Source organism: Apteryx rowi, unplaced genomic scaffold (genome assembly GCF_003343035.1).
Source record: "Apteryx rowi isolate R43461 unplaced genomic scaffold, aptRow1 scaffold_7, whole genome shotgun sequence".
In the NCBI taxonomy this organism is placed as follows: domain Eukaryota; kingdom Metazoa; phylum Chordata; class Aves; order Apterygiformes; family Apterygidae; genus Apteryx; species Apteryx rowi.
Window position 1 is genome coordinate 7461242 of NW_020450982.1, and position 15255 is coordinate 7476496.

Sequence of the window (15255 nt, forward strand, 5' to 3'; positions counted from 1 at the left end):
AAAACTTTTTCACTGTGAGGGTGACAGAGCACTGGAACAGGTTGCCCAGAGAGGTKGTGGAGTCTCCTTCTCTGGAGATATTCAAAACGCGCCTGGATGCAATCCTGTGCAATGTGCTCTAGGTGACCCTGCTTGAGCGGGGGGGGGGGTTGGACTAGATGATCTCCAGAGGTCCCTTCCAACCTCAGCGATTCTGTGATTCTGTGATTCTTTATGTGGGGATCTATTATTTGAGTGGCACTGTGATTTTCACCTTGGAGATCCAAAATTCAGAGGTTTTGTTTATGTCCACCAACAATATGGACTATATACAGTAATAACAACCYACTCATTTTCTTCTTCTCCTCCTTCCTTCTGCAGTGATCCAGGATGTTTAATTTCTATAAAACGACRTATTCCTGGTTAGAATTTAAGTTTAGTGACTAGAAGTTCAAGGCTTACATCTGCTCAGAATAATATTCCTGAACTATTGCCTATTAATTATTCCTTCAAAATAGCTTTGCAAGCAAGTGTCATGGGTCAGGATGATTTACACTTCCTTGAAATTAATCTAATTAATAGATAATTTTACTATTGTACTTTTTAAAAAGATGATAAAGTTCAACAATAATGGACTCTACTATGGATTTTTCTATCTATTAACATCATTATAGATCAAATTTGGTGATCAAATTAAATCATAGATGGATATTAAAAACCTTTGATGAAATGGTAATTTATTTTTAATCTCATTCCAGTGATGTTGTAATTGTGCTGCATAGGAAGGGAGAATAAAATGAATCAAACCTAATTTATTCATTAACAGACAATAGCATAATTTAAAAATAAAATTTTGCTTTCTTAGTGAKGTGGTTACTTTACCTGGTTTGAATCTTGGGTATTTTAAATAACTGGAAAATTTTGAACTTGTTTGCGTTTTGGTCAGATTGATTTCATATTTGTGCCTTAGTGGACTATTAATGTATCATTTCTTTCTCTGCTACAATTTTTAACAGGCTTTAGTCCAGCTTATTGGCTTGTTGATTCTGAATGCAAACAGAGCTCTTTTTAAATGTGGTTAAAACATAACAAAATGAATTAACACTGTATAATAGAGTAACTATTTCACCCCAGTCAGTAGCTTGGCCAGGTAAAGGGTGCTTTTGCTGTAAGTGGCTGAGGGTGTCTTAAAATTGTTTATTTTTTAATGATGCAGAGGAGATTCCCTAATTGAGCTTGTGTACCAGGACCGGCTGTGTGATTGCTTTATGGGCTTTTTGGTGCGTAGTTAGTTTGTCAAATCCTCTCTGATTCTCCTTTCTCCCAGCTCTGTGTGCAGCAAAATATTTCAGTAATTTATCCATGATTTTCTCTGTGTAAATATCTTGTGGGTAGTCTATTCTGTGGTCAGAGAGGATAGAGAAAACTCTGCGATTTTTAATCAATACAGAACTTTTGTATTGATTTCAGTTGTCTTTGAATTACCAAAGGGAAATACTTTGGAGCATCCAATAACAGGAAGAGACAAAAGTGAAAGATGGGCAGCAAATGAATCTTTCTGTAGTTATCGTTATTTAAATTAATTTTATCATCCCCATTTTTTTTATGTTACAAACTCTCCTTTTCCTTTCACTTTAAAGGGATGTGTCAGCTGCTGTCTCTTTAAGGTGACAATACAAGGCTTTTAAGAGATAACAGCTCTGGTGCTCAATAAAAAAAAAAAAAGCAGGGAGGATGGAATAAAATGTGCATAACCCTAATAGTTTACTTCACCCCCTAATGCTTTGTACACTTTTACCTTTCAATGAACATCATATGACATCCCTTGGTACAATCTTGGATGATATTTGAGAGGCTGAATCATTTAGGGTGAAAATTCCTCTTAACCCCACTTAAGAGCAGAGTGAATGTTCTTATGTAATGGGACATGACTGTGGTAGATTTGGGGTCATGGTACAGCCCGTGCACATCATGTTTCCTTGAGATATTTCTAAAGTAATGTGAGTTCAGGATGGCCATTTCGAAGCATCTTTGAAGTGGTCTCTAAAGACTTAAAAATAGATTGAGATGCTGTTTTCAAGAACCATTTTTGTAACTTGTCTGTCACAAAAGGAAAAACACTTTTCACAAACCTGACCCCAAACCCAGCAGCTCCCATTATTCTAGCCGCTGTGGCCTATGCTGTCCCGCATGGCATTAGTGAGATCTGAGCTCTTCTGAAAATCTTTTCTTAAAAGCTTTCTGCAGGTCACTTGGCTCCTACAGTTAATACCAAAGCTAAAGTTGCAGAAGGCTCCAGGGATGTTCTGCAATGTTAGAAAAACAAACAAACAAACAAACAAAAAAACCTATTAACAATTAGAGGAACTCCAGAGAAGTAAAAGAAAGCAGTGGAAAAAAGCTTGATACACTGGGAGCTTATCAGTTGGAAGCAAAAGCAATAGACCTAGTTCTGGGTATGTCCATTGGCCACAGGATGGTTGGGAATTCAAATAAAATGGAGCCATGAAATACTTCAGCTGAAGGAAATTTTATAACCAATATAAAAACCCTGGTGAGATCCCTTTTGAAATACTGAGTGCAATATCTATAGTCAAGAAGCATGACTTGAAACCAGAATGGGATTGAGAAATTAGTATATCAGGAAACCAGAGGACTCATATTTTAAAAAGATTTGAGAAGAATTTGGTTCAGTTAGCTTGCGAAAACTGATTGAGAGGAGCTACACTGAAGGTAAATATGTGAGAAAGGATAAGGACTACTTAAAAACATTAAATGAAATCTGTTATTTAGGAAGCTGCTCCTACCCTAATGGCCTTCCATTTAGCTTAATGCTTCTTAGACAAATACATTATGGAAGGGTGATGCCTCCAGTAGTGGAGACCTCTTTCCCAGGAAGTCTTTCCCAACTACGTTACGTGTGTCCAACTGCACACATACTTCTTGCCGACTCTAGGGGCACTCCTCTGGTCCTAACTGCAACAGTATGTTAATTTTCTTAATACAGCACAATTTGATCAAAACATCTGGATCTCAGTAACAAAGGCTTAAAAATATTAACAGGGGCATAATACAGGAGCCCTTGACCGTTATAGCGACGACAGGAATAGTATCATAACAGAAACACAAATGCCAACAACTACAGTAAATAAGGGGATACATAGTGATTGGTCTGGAGTGGGAATGAGTAACCCTTTCAAAAAGAGAAAGGATATTTGATAAGAAGAAGGGTCTTTCCTCTGAGAGGAAAGATGATATTTGAGAGGGAATTAAGGATGGAATTAGCCAGCTAGACAGGGGAGTATATATAAATGGAGAATAATTAAGAGAACTAAGAAAAGATGCTTAAAAAACAATTATGAAAAGAGAAACTGTCAAGAAGGTTTAAGAGTCAAACAGAAAAATGGGGCATAACTGCAGAAGAATTCTATGGGGTTAAAGAATTAATGCTGGCAACTCCATAAGATAAATGAAAGAGGAACGTTTGGAAACAGCAATGTGGATAGCAAGAAGTGCAGAGCCACTCTGTGGCACAGCAGACTGGAGAGTGCTGTGTGACTTTCTGGAGGAGCAGAGTATCTGAGAATGCTCAGAGGGAATAAAGTTGGATGTTGTGGCACTTGGTGAGGTAGCAAATTTTCAGGCAGGAGAAAGTGGAGCAACTAGTGATATTTGTGGTGAATGTTGAATGACCAAGAACACAAAATAAAAAATATCAGTATTTAATGTCTTGAAACATTAACCTCTGAAGTTGGATTTTCCAGCCAAAAAAACTTGTTGGAATCCCAAGAGATCTAAGGTTTAAGCTGATTAAATGTATTTTTTAGCTCCATGGGGTTGGTTTTGTGTGCAAAAGCAATGACATTGCGAAGAGATATTCTGATTGCTCACATATTCTATTTCTGATTTAATGAAAGAAAGTAAAAAAAGAGTTCTAATGAAAAAGGAAGGGCATCATTAATTTTGGCATCTACAACCAAATGAAAAACGATCCGCTGATTAGTGATGTGCATTTTGTTCCTTTAACTTCTCCAGCAATGTGTGAATGTCACATTATATATCATTACAATGAATAAACCTGGAGAGGAAATAAGGATGAATCTTGCGTTCCTTCCCTCACGAGTGGACAAGTTGTCTCATTAATCTGTATAGCAGTTTTAAATTAAATAAACAGCATTATTTGTTGAGATTTATGGCTAAAAGTCTTAGAGGCTCACTGAGGAAATCTTGTGCTACTTTTTTCTGAGCACTGTGGGATAGTTTTTATGACTTGTAGTGATTGTAGCAGATCATAAAATACTCTCATAACTTGTAATGACTGTGCAAACTACTCCAGACCCAAATTTTCTGGCAGAGAACATGGGCACAGTGAAAGGTGGTCACATGTGGCCACAGGACGGTGGGGTAGTCTGTCCCATCCAGATTCATTCTTCTATTGGGAATTGCTGTTTAAGCAGCATGGATGCAAAGCTAGAGATATGAACTGGTAATAACTACCTAAAACTGAAGACATTTGAGGAAAAATAATGGAAAATACTGGAAGCAGACAAAAGAGTAAATGCAAGAGTGTCATTACTTCATTCATTGTATATGCTCTATGAATATCTTAGTCCCTAGACACTCCAACATTGCAAATAATGCTTCTTTTTATCCGTTAGCACAGTGGAAGCATGAGCTAGTTTTTTAACAACTGAATATGATTATGGTTCTAAACTGAACTTGGGGAGAACTCAGCTTTGCCTCATACTTCCCAGGGCTCTTGGGCAAATTATTTAATCTCGCTGATGTCTCTGACACAGCCTCCCTGATGGAAAGGTAAACTCCACTTTTCTACTTCCTGGAACATTGCGATGAGTTCATTAGGGTCTGAGCAGCCTCTTGCTACCACTTTAGACCAGAACGGTGTAAAGGGGGATTGAAAATAGATGGTCCTTGGGGTATTACTGTGTGTGAGGCATCCTAATACTGTAGGAATTTGGTGGGCAGAATCTGTTTCTGCATCTGCAACAGAACAGAAGATGTTTCTTAACAGTGAGAGTTTACTTTTCACATCCCGGGCTGAGCTTGCTCGGTTGGCAATTAGGGAAGTTTCCTTGTGGCTGTAAGCTACCAAGACACCGTATTCAGTCCTGCAGAACTCAACAAGAGCGTTCAGGAACTGGGTTTGGTGAGGCCAGGCTTGAATCATGTGGGAGCTGAGGGTTCCTGGGTTTTTTAAGTGAATAGCTGATGTGGGAAGGAATAAAAATAAAATTTTATAACAGCATTTTTCCTAATGTTCCTTTTCAAATTTAACTGTGCTTCAGGCCTTCTCATGCTCTCCTTGAAATCAGTTAGAGATATCTTTAAATGGTAGAGGAACAGGACCGAACAGTTGTTTTTGTTCAGTTAGAATAGCTAGAAACGCTGGCATAGAACTGCGTACCTGAGGAGTAGATTGTCTTTACTGAAATACTTGGTGGAAATACTTGTTTCTAATTGGGTCAAGCTCTGCTGTTACTTGAAAAAAATAGTGCCTGGTGGATGTTAGGGTATTTTTACAGATGACAAAAATGAGGAACAGAACAGAGGTGACTTGCCCAAGGTCAGGCAGCAGAACAAGAACCTTCTGCATCCTTTATATCACAAGTCCATCTTGTCTTCTAGAGAGCAATCCACAGGCTGCACAGGGCAGTGTTGCCACTGTTGTTTTCACTTACAACCAGATAAAAATTAAACTCCATTTGAATGTTTGTTTATTACTTTCTTTGCTTCTTGCATGCAAATAAGGAAAATGTGTGTGAAGGGAGCTGAGGAGTTTGGAATCATTTTGTGGACCCTCTTCTACACTTGACAGGCCCTCCCTATTTCATGGATTACAGGGTGGAAAACTGCACTAGATGCACATTTGTATCTATTTTCTTCCATCAAAATGGATGGAGACTGTCAGCAAAATGTTCAGGGTTACCTATGGTACTGGCTAGGTGTGGTTTCTTTTGAATTTAGGAAAGCCAGAGAAGGAATGTGTTTGCCTTTTCACATCCAGCACTTCCAGTTTTTAACATAGATTCCTGACAAGTGTATTTTGTATCTAAGCATTATTAGACATAGACATGTAGACATTAGATTGATTGTCTTCTGTATGAATTTTCCATAGGGTTTTTCTTGTGTATGTGCTAGTTCAGAGAGGCATTTTTATATGAGGTATATGAAGCCTTTTTAAACAAAAATAAATGTACAGATAACCTAAGTCAGTTCAATTACACTTGCAGATTAAAATAAAACTTAATACATATCTATTGAATCAAAAAGCTAACTCTATGAATTTTCTGATCTGCTTTAAAAATGTAAATCTGGAATTTGATTAGATTAGCTCTGGAGTAATCTGCACTGAATAAATCTGTCTTCCTTTCATGTGATTTGTCAGTGTTTATAGTAGGCTTGTACACACTGTTTTCACCATTATTTTCTAGGCAATAAAAGCAGCCATGCAGAAAAGCCACCCATAAATGTCAGAAAACAGAGATATTTTGTTGCATTCCAAGGGCTTTGAAGGTCAAGTTCAATTTGGTTAGTTCACCCAGCATGAAAGGAGTATGGTATGATGATAGAATGTGTGTTTAGGTAGGATATATATGTTACTGTCTCTGTACTATTCTATCAGGATAACAGATCAGTGAGAGATTAAACTTCACTGTTGGAAGAATTTCTTTTGGAAAACTATCAATTTTTATGATTTCCTTTAGCTCCTATTGAGATGCTCTGCAGAAATAATGAATCCAAAGCATTTATAGCTTTCAGCACAATGGAGATTGGGTCCTGATTGTGGCTTTTGGGTGCTATTCCACTACAAATATACCATTCAACTACATGTATTCACAAAATATGTCTCAGATCATGGATTTTATTGTAAATGCAAAATTGCATTTTGCTTCCTTCTGATGAAAACCAGGTCACATAAAATAATTTTCTAAATTCCTAGAAGTGAAAGGACAGCTCAAAAGACAAAGATTGTCCACTGCGGATTTGTCACTAGTTTTCAGAACAGCAAGGAGTCTGTTCTGCAGTGACCCACCAGGCCTTCCTGTGATGCCAGTGTTTTGTGAACACTTCTTTTAATAAAGTGAAGATATGATCAATAAAGCTCATAATTAAATTGAGGCCACTGCCTTGATCAGTGCTTTTATTGAGTTTCAGTGCCCTGATTTAAGGAGCTCCCTAGTCAACTGAGGCATAAGTCATCAACTTCTTGAGCAGTATCTGAGCAGTCACTATGCTCTGTAACTATAATGCTGCATATTCTTCGCTATCTGGAGAGTCTCCCTTGTGATGGCTTCTGATAACCTCTTGCTCATGTTCTCCAAAGATGAATAATGAACAGATTCTTACAAGTAGTAGGAGTACAATCGTACTCAACGGGCAAGAAATTTTGTTCAAGTTCCTGCTGGTTTGCAACATTGTCCTGTGATTGTATCGGCAGCAGGGGTTAAGTAGGGTCAGACCATGCCAGTACTTGAAAGGAAAACCTCTGCCAAAAAACATATGGGCCATTTGCCCATCTGTGTCAGTACTGAACAGACACAGCATTGCTCAGTACAGCCCCTCCTACAAATGAGATTTAAAATGTGGGCCTGACTACTATTTTTCACTTGGATCATAAACTTTCTGGGTCTGCCTGTATGTGCAAACAGTGTTTAACACAGTTGATCTGCATCATGGATTGAAAGCTCAGTGCTGTACTGCTGTGAAAATAATAAAAGACTGTTAGTGTACACTATAGTAAGGGCCTGAGTAATGCATATCTTAGTCCAGAAAAAAAAAACCACCCCAAACCCACCCTAGAAATAACAGATGGCATGTTGCCTCTGCACTGAAAAATAAACTCATTGAATAAAATGACCAATAATGCAACTCTCCCAGTGAATATCAAGTCCTTCTCATGCCCCCATTTTCTCAAAAGTTTGTTGCCCTGAAAGTTTGTTGGCCACAGAAATAGTTTAATTTCTATATCTAAATCTTAGCTTTGAAGATCTCTTCAGAGGTGACACCACTATCCTGGTGTCAAACTTCTTTATCAATCCTTTTATTTCATTTGTTTTTCCTCAATAACCCCTATTTCTAAGCTTTCAAGATGGGAGACAGCATAAAGAAAAGAATTCAGCAGGGGGAGTGTTTTCCTCATTAAAAATATTATGTTCCCAGGCATATGGCAGAAAATTTAAAATTCCCATTACAAAGTAACTGGCCTCATTAGGTCTTGCTATTGGCTATAAATGGCCATACCTATTGAAAGGGTATTCCATATTCCAGAAAAACACCATGCGTGGAGTCACTGAATGATACCTTTTACTTTTCTGATGGCATATATGGCAGCTGGGGCTTCATATGGAAGAGGTAGACTAGAAAAGGTTTTATCCAAAGAGAACAGGTACATGCATGTGTCTGCTGAAGGGAAAAGACCTTGCCAAAACTATTTAAAGTCCCGGTTTACTTATTTTCTGTAAAAGGCAGTCCATGGAGGCTGCTCTCGCCTCCTGCCATCTGAGGACAATGTGGTTGCAGCCAGGCTGGACAGACTCTCTTGGTCAAACACAAGGAAACGAAATGAGCTGATCCAACCCAAGGAACAAAAATCCTCCTGCAGACTGGCTGAAGATCCATCTCTCCACCTAAGAATAGTTTCTGCCTAACTCACCTTGGTCCTCTGAATTCATACCTCCTTTAAGTGTGGTGCTTTTGAATGAGGCCTCCGACCTGATGTTCAGTACTTGTATGTTCTTCCATTTTGGAGCAGAGCCAACTGTTCTGGCAGATCCTGAAAGAGCCCATATGCCTCCTCTCCGTGTGTAACTGAAAGGCGAGTGTGCATGCCCACCACTGGAACAAGCCATTAATCTGCACTGCGTTAAGGCGTGCTGTCTGTCTGAGGGTGCCTAAAATGAACTAAACTGAACAATGACCACCTGCTACTGTTTTCCTTTTCATGCTTTTGAATTGCAGGTGCACCATGGCAAAGAGAGCAGCCAGAGCAAGTTTCCAGAAGTACAGTCCTCCCAAAGAGCAGTGTGGGATGAAGCTGGTGTGAAGGTCCAGAGCAAGGGTCCTGCCAGGCAACAGGCTGAGCAAGATCTCTTATTTCTTCCAGTGTTAATTGGACTTTAGAAGGAAACTGAGGCATGACGCCAATTCTTATTGTTAGCTTCAAGTCCAGCATGGCAGTCAGGGACTTTACACAGAATAATTCACTGTGGGAAGTTTGGGCTTTCCAGATGGCAGTAGGCAATTACATTTCACTTGTGTGAATTTCTGGTTATGCAGTTTTTGCTCCATAGCATAAACTTTCCCCCACAGGTAAAAGTGAGCTGCAGGCAAGTGAAGGTCTCCAGCAAAAGGCATTTTCTTCACAGATGTGCAGCCTGAGAATATGAGGTTGCTGCAACATTTTATTTACTCTCATTTCTTCTGCCTCTGGGCTGCTGTCATATATTTAATTTTATTTGTTTGATTTTTTTTTTTTTTCTTATCTAGAAGTTAGTACTTCAGGAGGTTACATCACACTGTAGGGTTTGCTAAGCATGTAGACATGGGATTAACATTCATTCCTCCTGCTGTGTACCCAATGTATTGAAGATGTTACTGCTAGGAGCAGAAACAGAATTTCCCTTGTTTTGACTTTATAAGCTACCATATTCCCTTTGCAGTAAATTTTTGTAATAAGAAATTGAGTATTTCTAATACTTCATATAAAATAACGAAGAAATTCAATAGGCTTTTAATAACTACATCTTTTTTCTTACATAGAGATCTGCAGACTGGTCTGTTGGTATGTTTTTTTTTCTAGCAGTCTTTCTTGATGTATCTGTGGGGCTTTTTGTTCTTGCTTTTCTTCTGTTTTTTGTATCTTCAGGGCTATTTCTGGTGAAAGAATCAACTTTTTGAAAGGAGTTTTACATGAAAATGTTGGCAAGCATAGAGCGTCTGGCAGAACGCTCGTAACACTGGTCATTTGTTCTTACGATGTTGCCCATTGTGAATCTCAGTGTATTTCTGTAGGTATACAGAGGTCATCTAGATGAGGCGTATCTGGCAGGGTAAGAGTTAATACTCAGATATGGGTAGTTTTTTCTTTGAACTTTTTCCCAGCAGGTGAAAAATAGCTACAATCAGGTGGTATTTCAATAAGTAGTAGCAACCAACTGCCAGGTTGAAAGATCACAAATTCTAGTACCAGCAGTTCTATTATAGAGAAGTGTATGTCAGCCTGTGTGTGTGTGTCTGGAAGCTTGCCAAGCTATTGATAAGAACTGCTGGGCAATAATCCAGAGTGAAAAAGCACCATTTGAGAAATGTACTGAAGAGGCTTTTTTTCTTTTTTAATACTACCTTATCATGCAGAGACTACATTAGTATTTATATAACATGCATCTACAGCTACTGATCAAGTTCACCACAGTTGTGGAGGACACTGACAAATCAATAACAGCAGTTTTAGATTAAATATCCTTAGCTGATCTTATAGAATGAAAAATCAACAACCTTATTTCGATTATGTACTTCTCTGCCATTGGCATTTTAATAGGCTAGATCTTCTAAGCTACTGGACAGCCTTCAGTTACGGTATAAAATGAAATAGCAGACTGACAGAAGCAGTGCCTTGCTCAGGAGGTCAGGTTGCTTTGGTGGTACTGTGACTTCATGGCCATAGAAAATTTGAGTTGTGCTAATGATGTGTTTGTGCCTTTTGGGGAGCAGAGGCTGTTACGTAGGGAATCCTGGACCAGCGGCAGTCTGCTGCAGAGAGCCCAAATCCAGCTTCAGGTGAGCAGGAAAAGAGCGGGAGAAAGAATGACCGTAGGATATGAAGAACTCAAAATGCCGAAAAGCCTGATATCAGTCTAAGAGCTAAGAAGATCTTTGGAAAAAAGTATTCTTTCTTATCAGGCTTTGAGTTAATGGAGAGGGGAATAGTGAGGCAGATTAATTCTTGAAATCTGGCAACATTTTGCAATTTGAAGTGCTCAGAATCATTGGGGCTTTTCAAATGTAGTGACTTCTTATGCATGATAGCTAGAGGGAGACCTGCAAAATACTTCCACAGTTACTCTTTGAAGTTTTCAAGTTCTTCACCTTACATAATTTCATAACTTTACCCAAATATCTGTGCTGTTTTTTGTTGGGAATACTACCTGTAACAAAGTTATACAGTTACCTGAGTCTAAATGTCAATACCAACAATCCGCCTATGTGTAAGCAATGAAGGCTTTTACTACAGACTGCTGCTGCTGTTACATCAGTTGTGCAGACAGTATTTTGTCTGCTGATTCCTGTTCTTGTTCGCTTTAGAGGAGCTCAGGTCAAACAAGATGTCTTCGGAGTGGTCTAGGAGTTCTCACTTGACCTACCCCAGTGAGCGTGATCTCCAGCATTATCTGCAGATCTTTTGCTTTTAATGAAAGAGATGTTTGAATATGTTTTATTTTGCTGTGAAAAACATTGTGATGAGCTGTTACAGCACCATTCATACAGGATCAGATTGGGAATATCATGGTGAAAACTGAATTATGTTATAAGTTTTCAACAGATGAAAACAATAAAAGATGTACAATGAAAAGAACTGATGAGTGGACAGTGAGGTGGACTGAGAACTGACTGAACGGCAGAGCTCATGGGGTTGTGATCAGTGGCATGAAGTCTAGCTGGAAGCCAGTAACTAGTGGTATACTCCACTGGTCAATAATAGGGCCAATCATGTTCAACTTATTCATCAGTGACCTGGATGAAGGGGCAGAGTGTACTCTCAGCATGTTTGCTAATGATACAAAACTGGGAGGAGTGGCGGATACACCAGAGGGCTGTGCTGCCATTCAGAGAGACCTGGACAGGCTGGAGAGGTGGGCGGAGAGGAACCTCATGAAGTTCAACAAAGGCAAGTGCAGGGTCCTGCACCTGGGGAGGAATAACCCCAGTCACCAGTACAGGTTGGGGGTTGACCTGCTGGAGAGCAGCTCTGCSGAGAAGGACCTGGGAGTGCTGGTGGACACCAAGTTAAGCATGAGGCAGCAATGTGCCCTTGTGGCCAAGAAGGCCAATGGTATGCTGGGGTGCATCAGGAAGAGTGTTGCCAGCAGGTCAAGGGAGGTGATCCTCCCCCTCTACTCAGCCCTGGTGAGGCCCCATCTGGAGTACTGCGTCCAGTTCTGGGCTCCCCAGTACAAGAGGGATGTGGCACTACTGGAGCAAGTCCAGTGAAGGGCTACAAAGATGATTAGGGGACTGGAACATCTCTCTTATGAGGAAAGGCTGAGAAAGCTGGGCCTGTTTAGCCTGGAGAATAGAAGGCTGAGAGGAGATCTTATCAACGTGTACAAGTATCTGAAGGGAGGGTGTCGAGAGGATGGGACCAGACTCTTTTCAGTGGTGCCGAGTGACAGGACGCGAGGCAACGGGCACAAACTGAAACACAGACGCTTCCATCTGAACATGAGGAAAAACTTTTTCACTGTGAGGGTGACAGAGCACTGGAACAGGTTGCCCAGAGAGGTTGTGGAGTCTCCTTCTCTGGAGATATTCAAAACGTGCCTGGATGCAATCCTGTGCAATGTGCTCTAGGTGACCCTGCTTGAGCAGGGGGGTTGGACTAGATGATCTCCAGAGGTCCCTTCCAACCTCGGCGATTCTGTGATTCTGTGTTCTTGAAAGTTCTTCAACTGTATTAGATATTAAAAAGACTGGAGCACCTACAGATGAGGAATGCGGGAAGTAATGAATCTTCTATTCATGCTTTCTCAAAACATCATAAACTATGAGCACAGTTCAGATTTAGGGTACGTTCTTAAAAGAAATACTTTCCAGGCCATACAGAAGACTATAACTCATATGTTTCTTTCATAATACCTCTTCTATCTACTTTGTATGTACACTGCATTTGTTGCCTTGCATCTATATCACTGATCTTTATTTCTGCTCTTACTCCTCTGCTTCCTGGCCGGTTACATTCCAGTTTAGTAAAGGTGCCTTTCTCCAGAAAAAAATTCAAATCTTGCTTTAATCTTAATCTTACTAGTTTCTGAACCCAAATGAGATCTGCCTGCTGATATAATCCCCTACCTGCTTTATTCTCTTATGTTGAGAGTGGAAACATTGCCAGCCCTCTCCTGCAGAGCCTTTGAACATATTCAGGTTAACTTTCACTTCTAGAGGAGAAAAAAGTAAAGCTGCCGATTTCATGCAAACATTGTTTCACACGTTTCTGTTTTTAAAAGGCTCTTTGCCATATAGTTGTTTTGCTCTGTGTATGAAGAGCTTTAGGACCCCTGCCTGGGTGTCCCTGCAGCAGCCCTGTTAGAGAGGTTCAGGCCAAGAGGAATCACTGGAAGGCGTGTTTATTCCAATACCAGAGAAAGCTGCAAGGTATGTTGAACTAGGGTGCTGAAAGAATTTCATTTTATGCTCTGCTGTACCAGAAAGCAGCAGTTGAAGATGAAGCTCCGGACTATAAAAGACAAAATTAAATAAAACTGTTTTTTACATATAGTGGTCTACAGAATGAAACAAATGCAGTAAGTGTAACCATTATTGTTTTCAATTGGTATTATACCTGAGTAAAAAGCCTGAAAAGCTGCATCAGTATGTATAATAAATGTAGTATAATGTGCAGAGGTATTAAAAAAATGATTTGAGTTCTTCAGTATACTCATAAAGGTAGATACTGAGAAAGTAATAGAATATCACAGCATATCTTGTCATCTAAGAGACTCTAAACCCTCATGTCACTCTTCATCTTTCATTTGTCCTTCCAAGCACAGTGGTATCATGCATCTGTGTAAATAACAGAAAAATTTAGCGCTGTAAAAATCAGTTTCTGAAAAAAATGTTTATTTTCAATTACTCTTTGGGGCATGGAACTTTATGAGTTCCAAGGGATCCAAGGGGTTATCTTCCATAATATCACATTCAATTTTGGCACTTAACGGGTACTGATGCAGGCAGAAATAATAGAAATAATAATTCTGAGAAACAACGTTGTTCTAGAGTAAAAGTTTGGGAGTAGATTCCATTGATTTGCTTTGTTATCTGAGGGAAGTTGCTTTCAGCCTCAGTTTATGTGTCTGTAAAATGGGTTTTTACTGTTAATATTGCTAGGATGAGGATTTATTACTGCTTGTAAAGTGTTTTGACAGTCTCTGCCATATAATATATGAAAAGTGGCGTAGTATTGCTGTTGGGCTGGAAAGCATAATAAAGATGCTTACTATATACCTCAGTAAAATTTACAACTTGTGAAATTTTCTTTTTATGCTGAAAATATTTCCTTTTTTCCTTCCCACGAGGCAAGTGTATATGAAACAAAGACGTTTGTGTCTTGCTATTCTATCAGGCATTATTAAACTATAAAAAATGGTTATGTCTTGTCCATGCTTCTTAACAGATTATGAAAGAAAAATTACTTAAACTCACTCAGACTGTTGAGTTCTTGCCAAACTAAAGCTAATGAATCATCCTGGCAACTGGTAATTAGCCAAAAACAGATGATATGAAGGTTATAAATAGTCTTAGGAAGCATGCTGCCAAATTCAGATACATATACATCCGTAAAAGTAGTATTGTTGGTGATTTATTTCCATCAAATTTTCCATGAAATCCTAACCAGCAATAGTAGTATGACAGTCCTGTTTTTATTTCATTTCTTATTTCAACAATGTAAATATAAATTCAAGCTTTAAAGGTGTAAATCCTATCTGCTGCTTATTGATTTTTGAAATGCATACTAGACAGAGTAAGCCTGATGTCTGAGAGATAACCAAAAACAAAATTGGAATTATATTATTGTGGAGATTGAATAAAAGGATTTGAGAATAAATTGTTTAGTGCTAGTGTGTGTCTCTGCCCAACAGGGCCACAGGTATTGCACTGCATGTATTCTGATCTAAATTGTCCCCCCTAATATCTGATTTTTTACTTTGAATGACCATCTACTTTGGTTTAATGTCATTAACAAATAAGAAACCCCATCACTCCTCTAGTATAGGACCTTGTTTTTATAAGTTTGGTAATTTTCTTCCTGCAGCTGTCAGCTAGATTGGTCTAGTACTGTAGTAAATGGAATAAATCTGATAAAAGCTAATATACCTTGCAAGTCTTCCAGCTATGAATCTGTTTAAAAATACATATTATTGTCTGCTCCTCACTGAATATGTGTCAAAAAGTTTGTAACTGAATATATATTTTTAATTAAAGTGTCACCTGTATCAAAACATTTATATTAAATTTGTTGGGAAAGTGTATAGATTGAGATTT

General features: G+C 38.9%; 1 protein-coding gene across 1 annotated transcript in view; it reads left to right on the forward strand.

Moving 5' to 3' along the window:
* Positions 1 to 4362: 4362 nt before the first annotated feature.
* Positions 4363 to 15255, forward strand: part of ST6GALNAC3 (ST6 N-acetylgalactosaminide alpha-2,6-sialyltransferase 3) — a 127763-nt gene continuing 116870 nt past the window's right edge. Inside the window, exon 1 of the mRNA XM_026086889.1 lies at positions 4363 to 4453. Within this exon, the coding sequence (XP_025942674.1) occupies positions 4363 to 4453 (91 nt within the window). The remainder of the gene's footprint in view (positions 4454 to 15255) is intronic.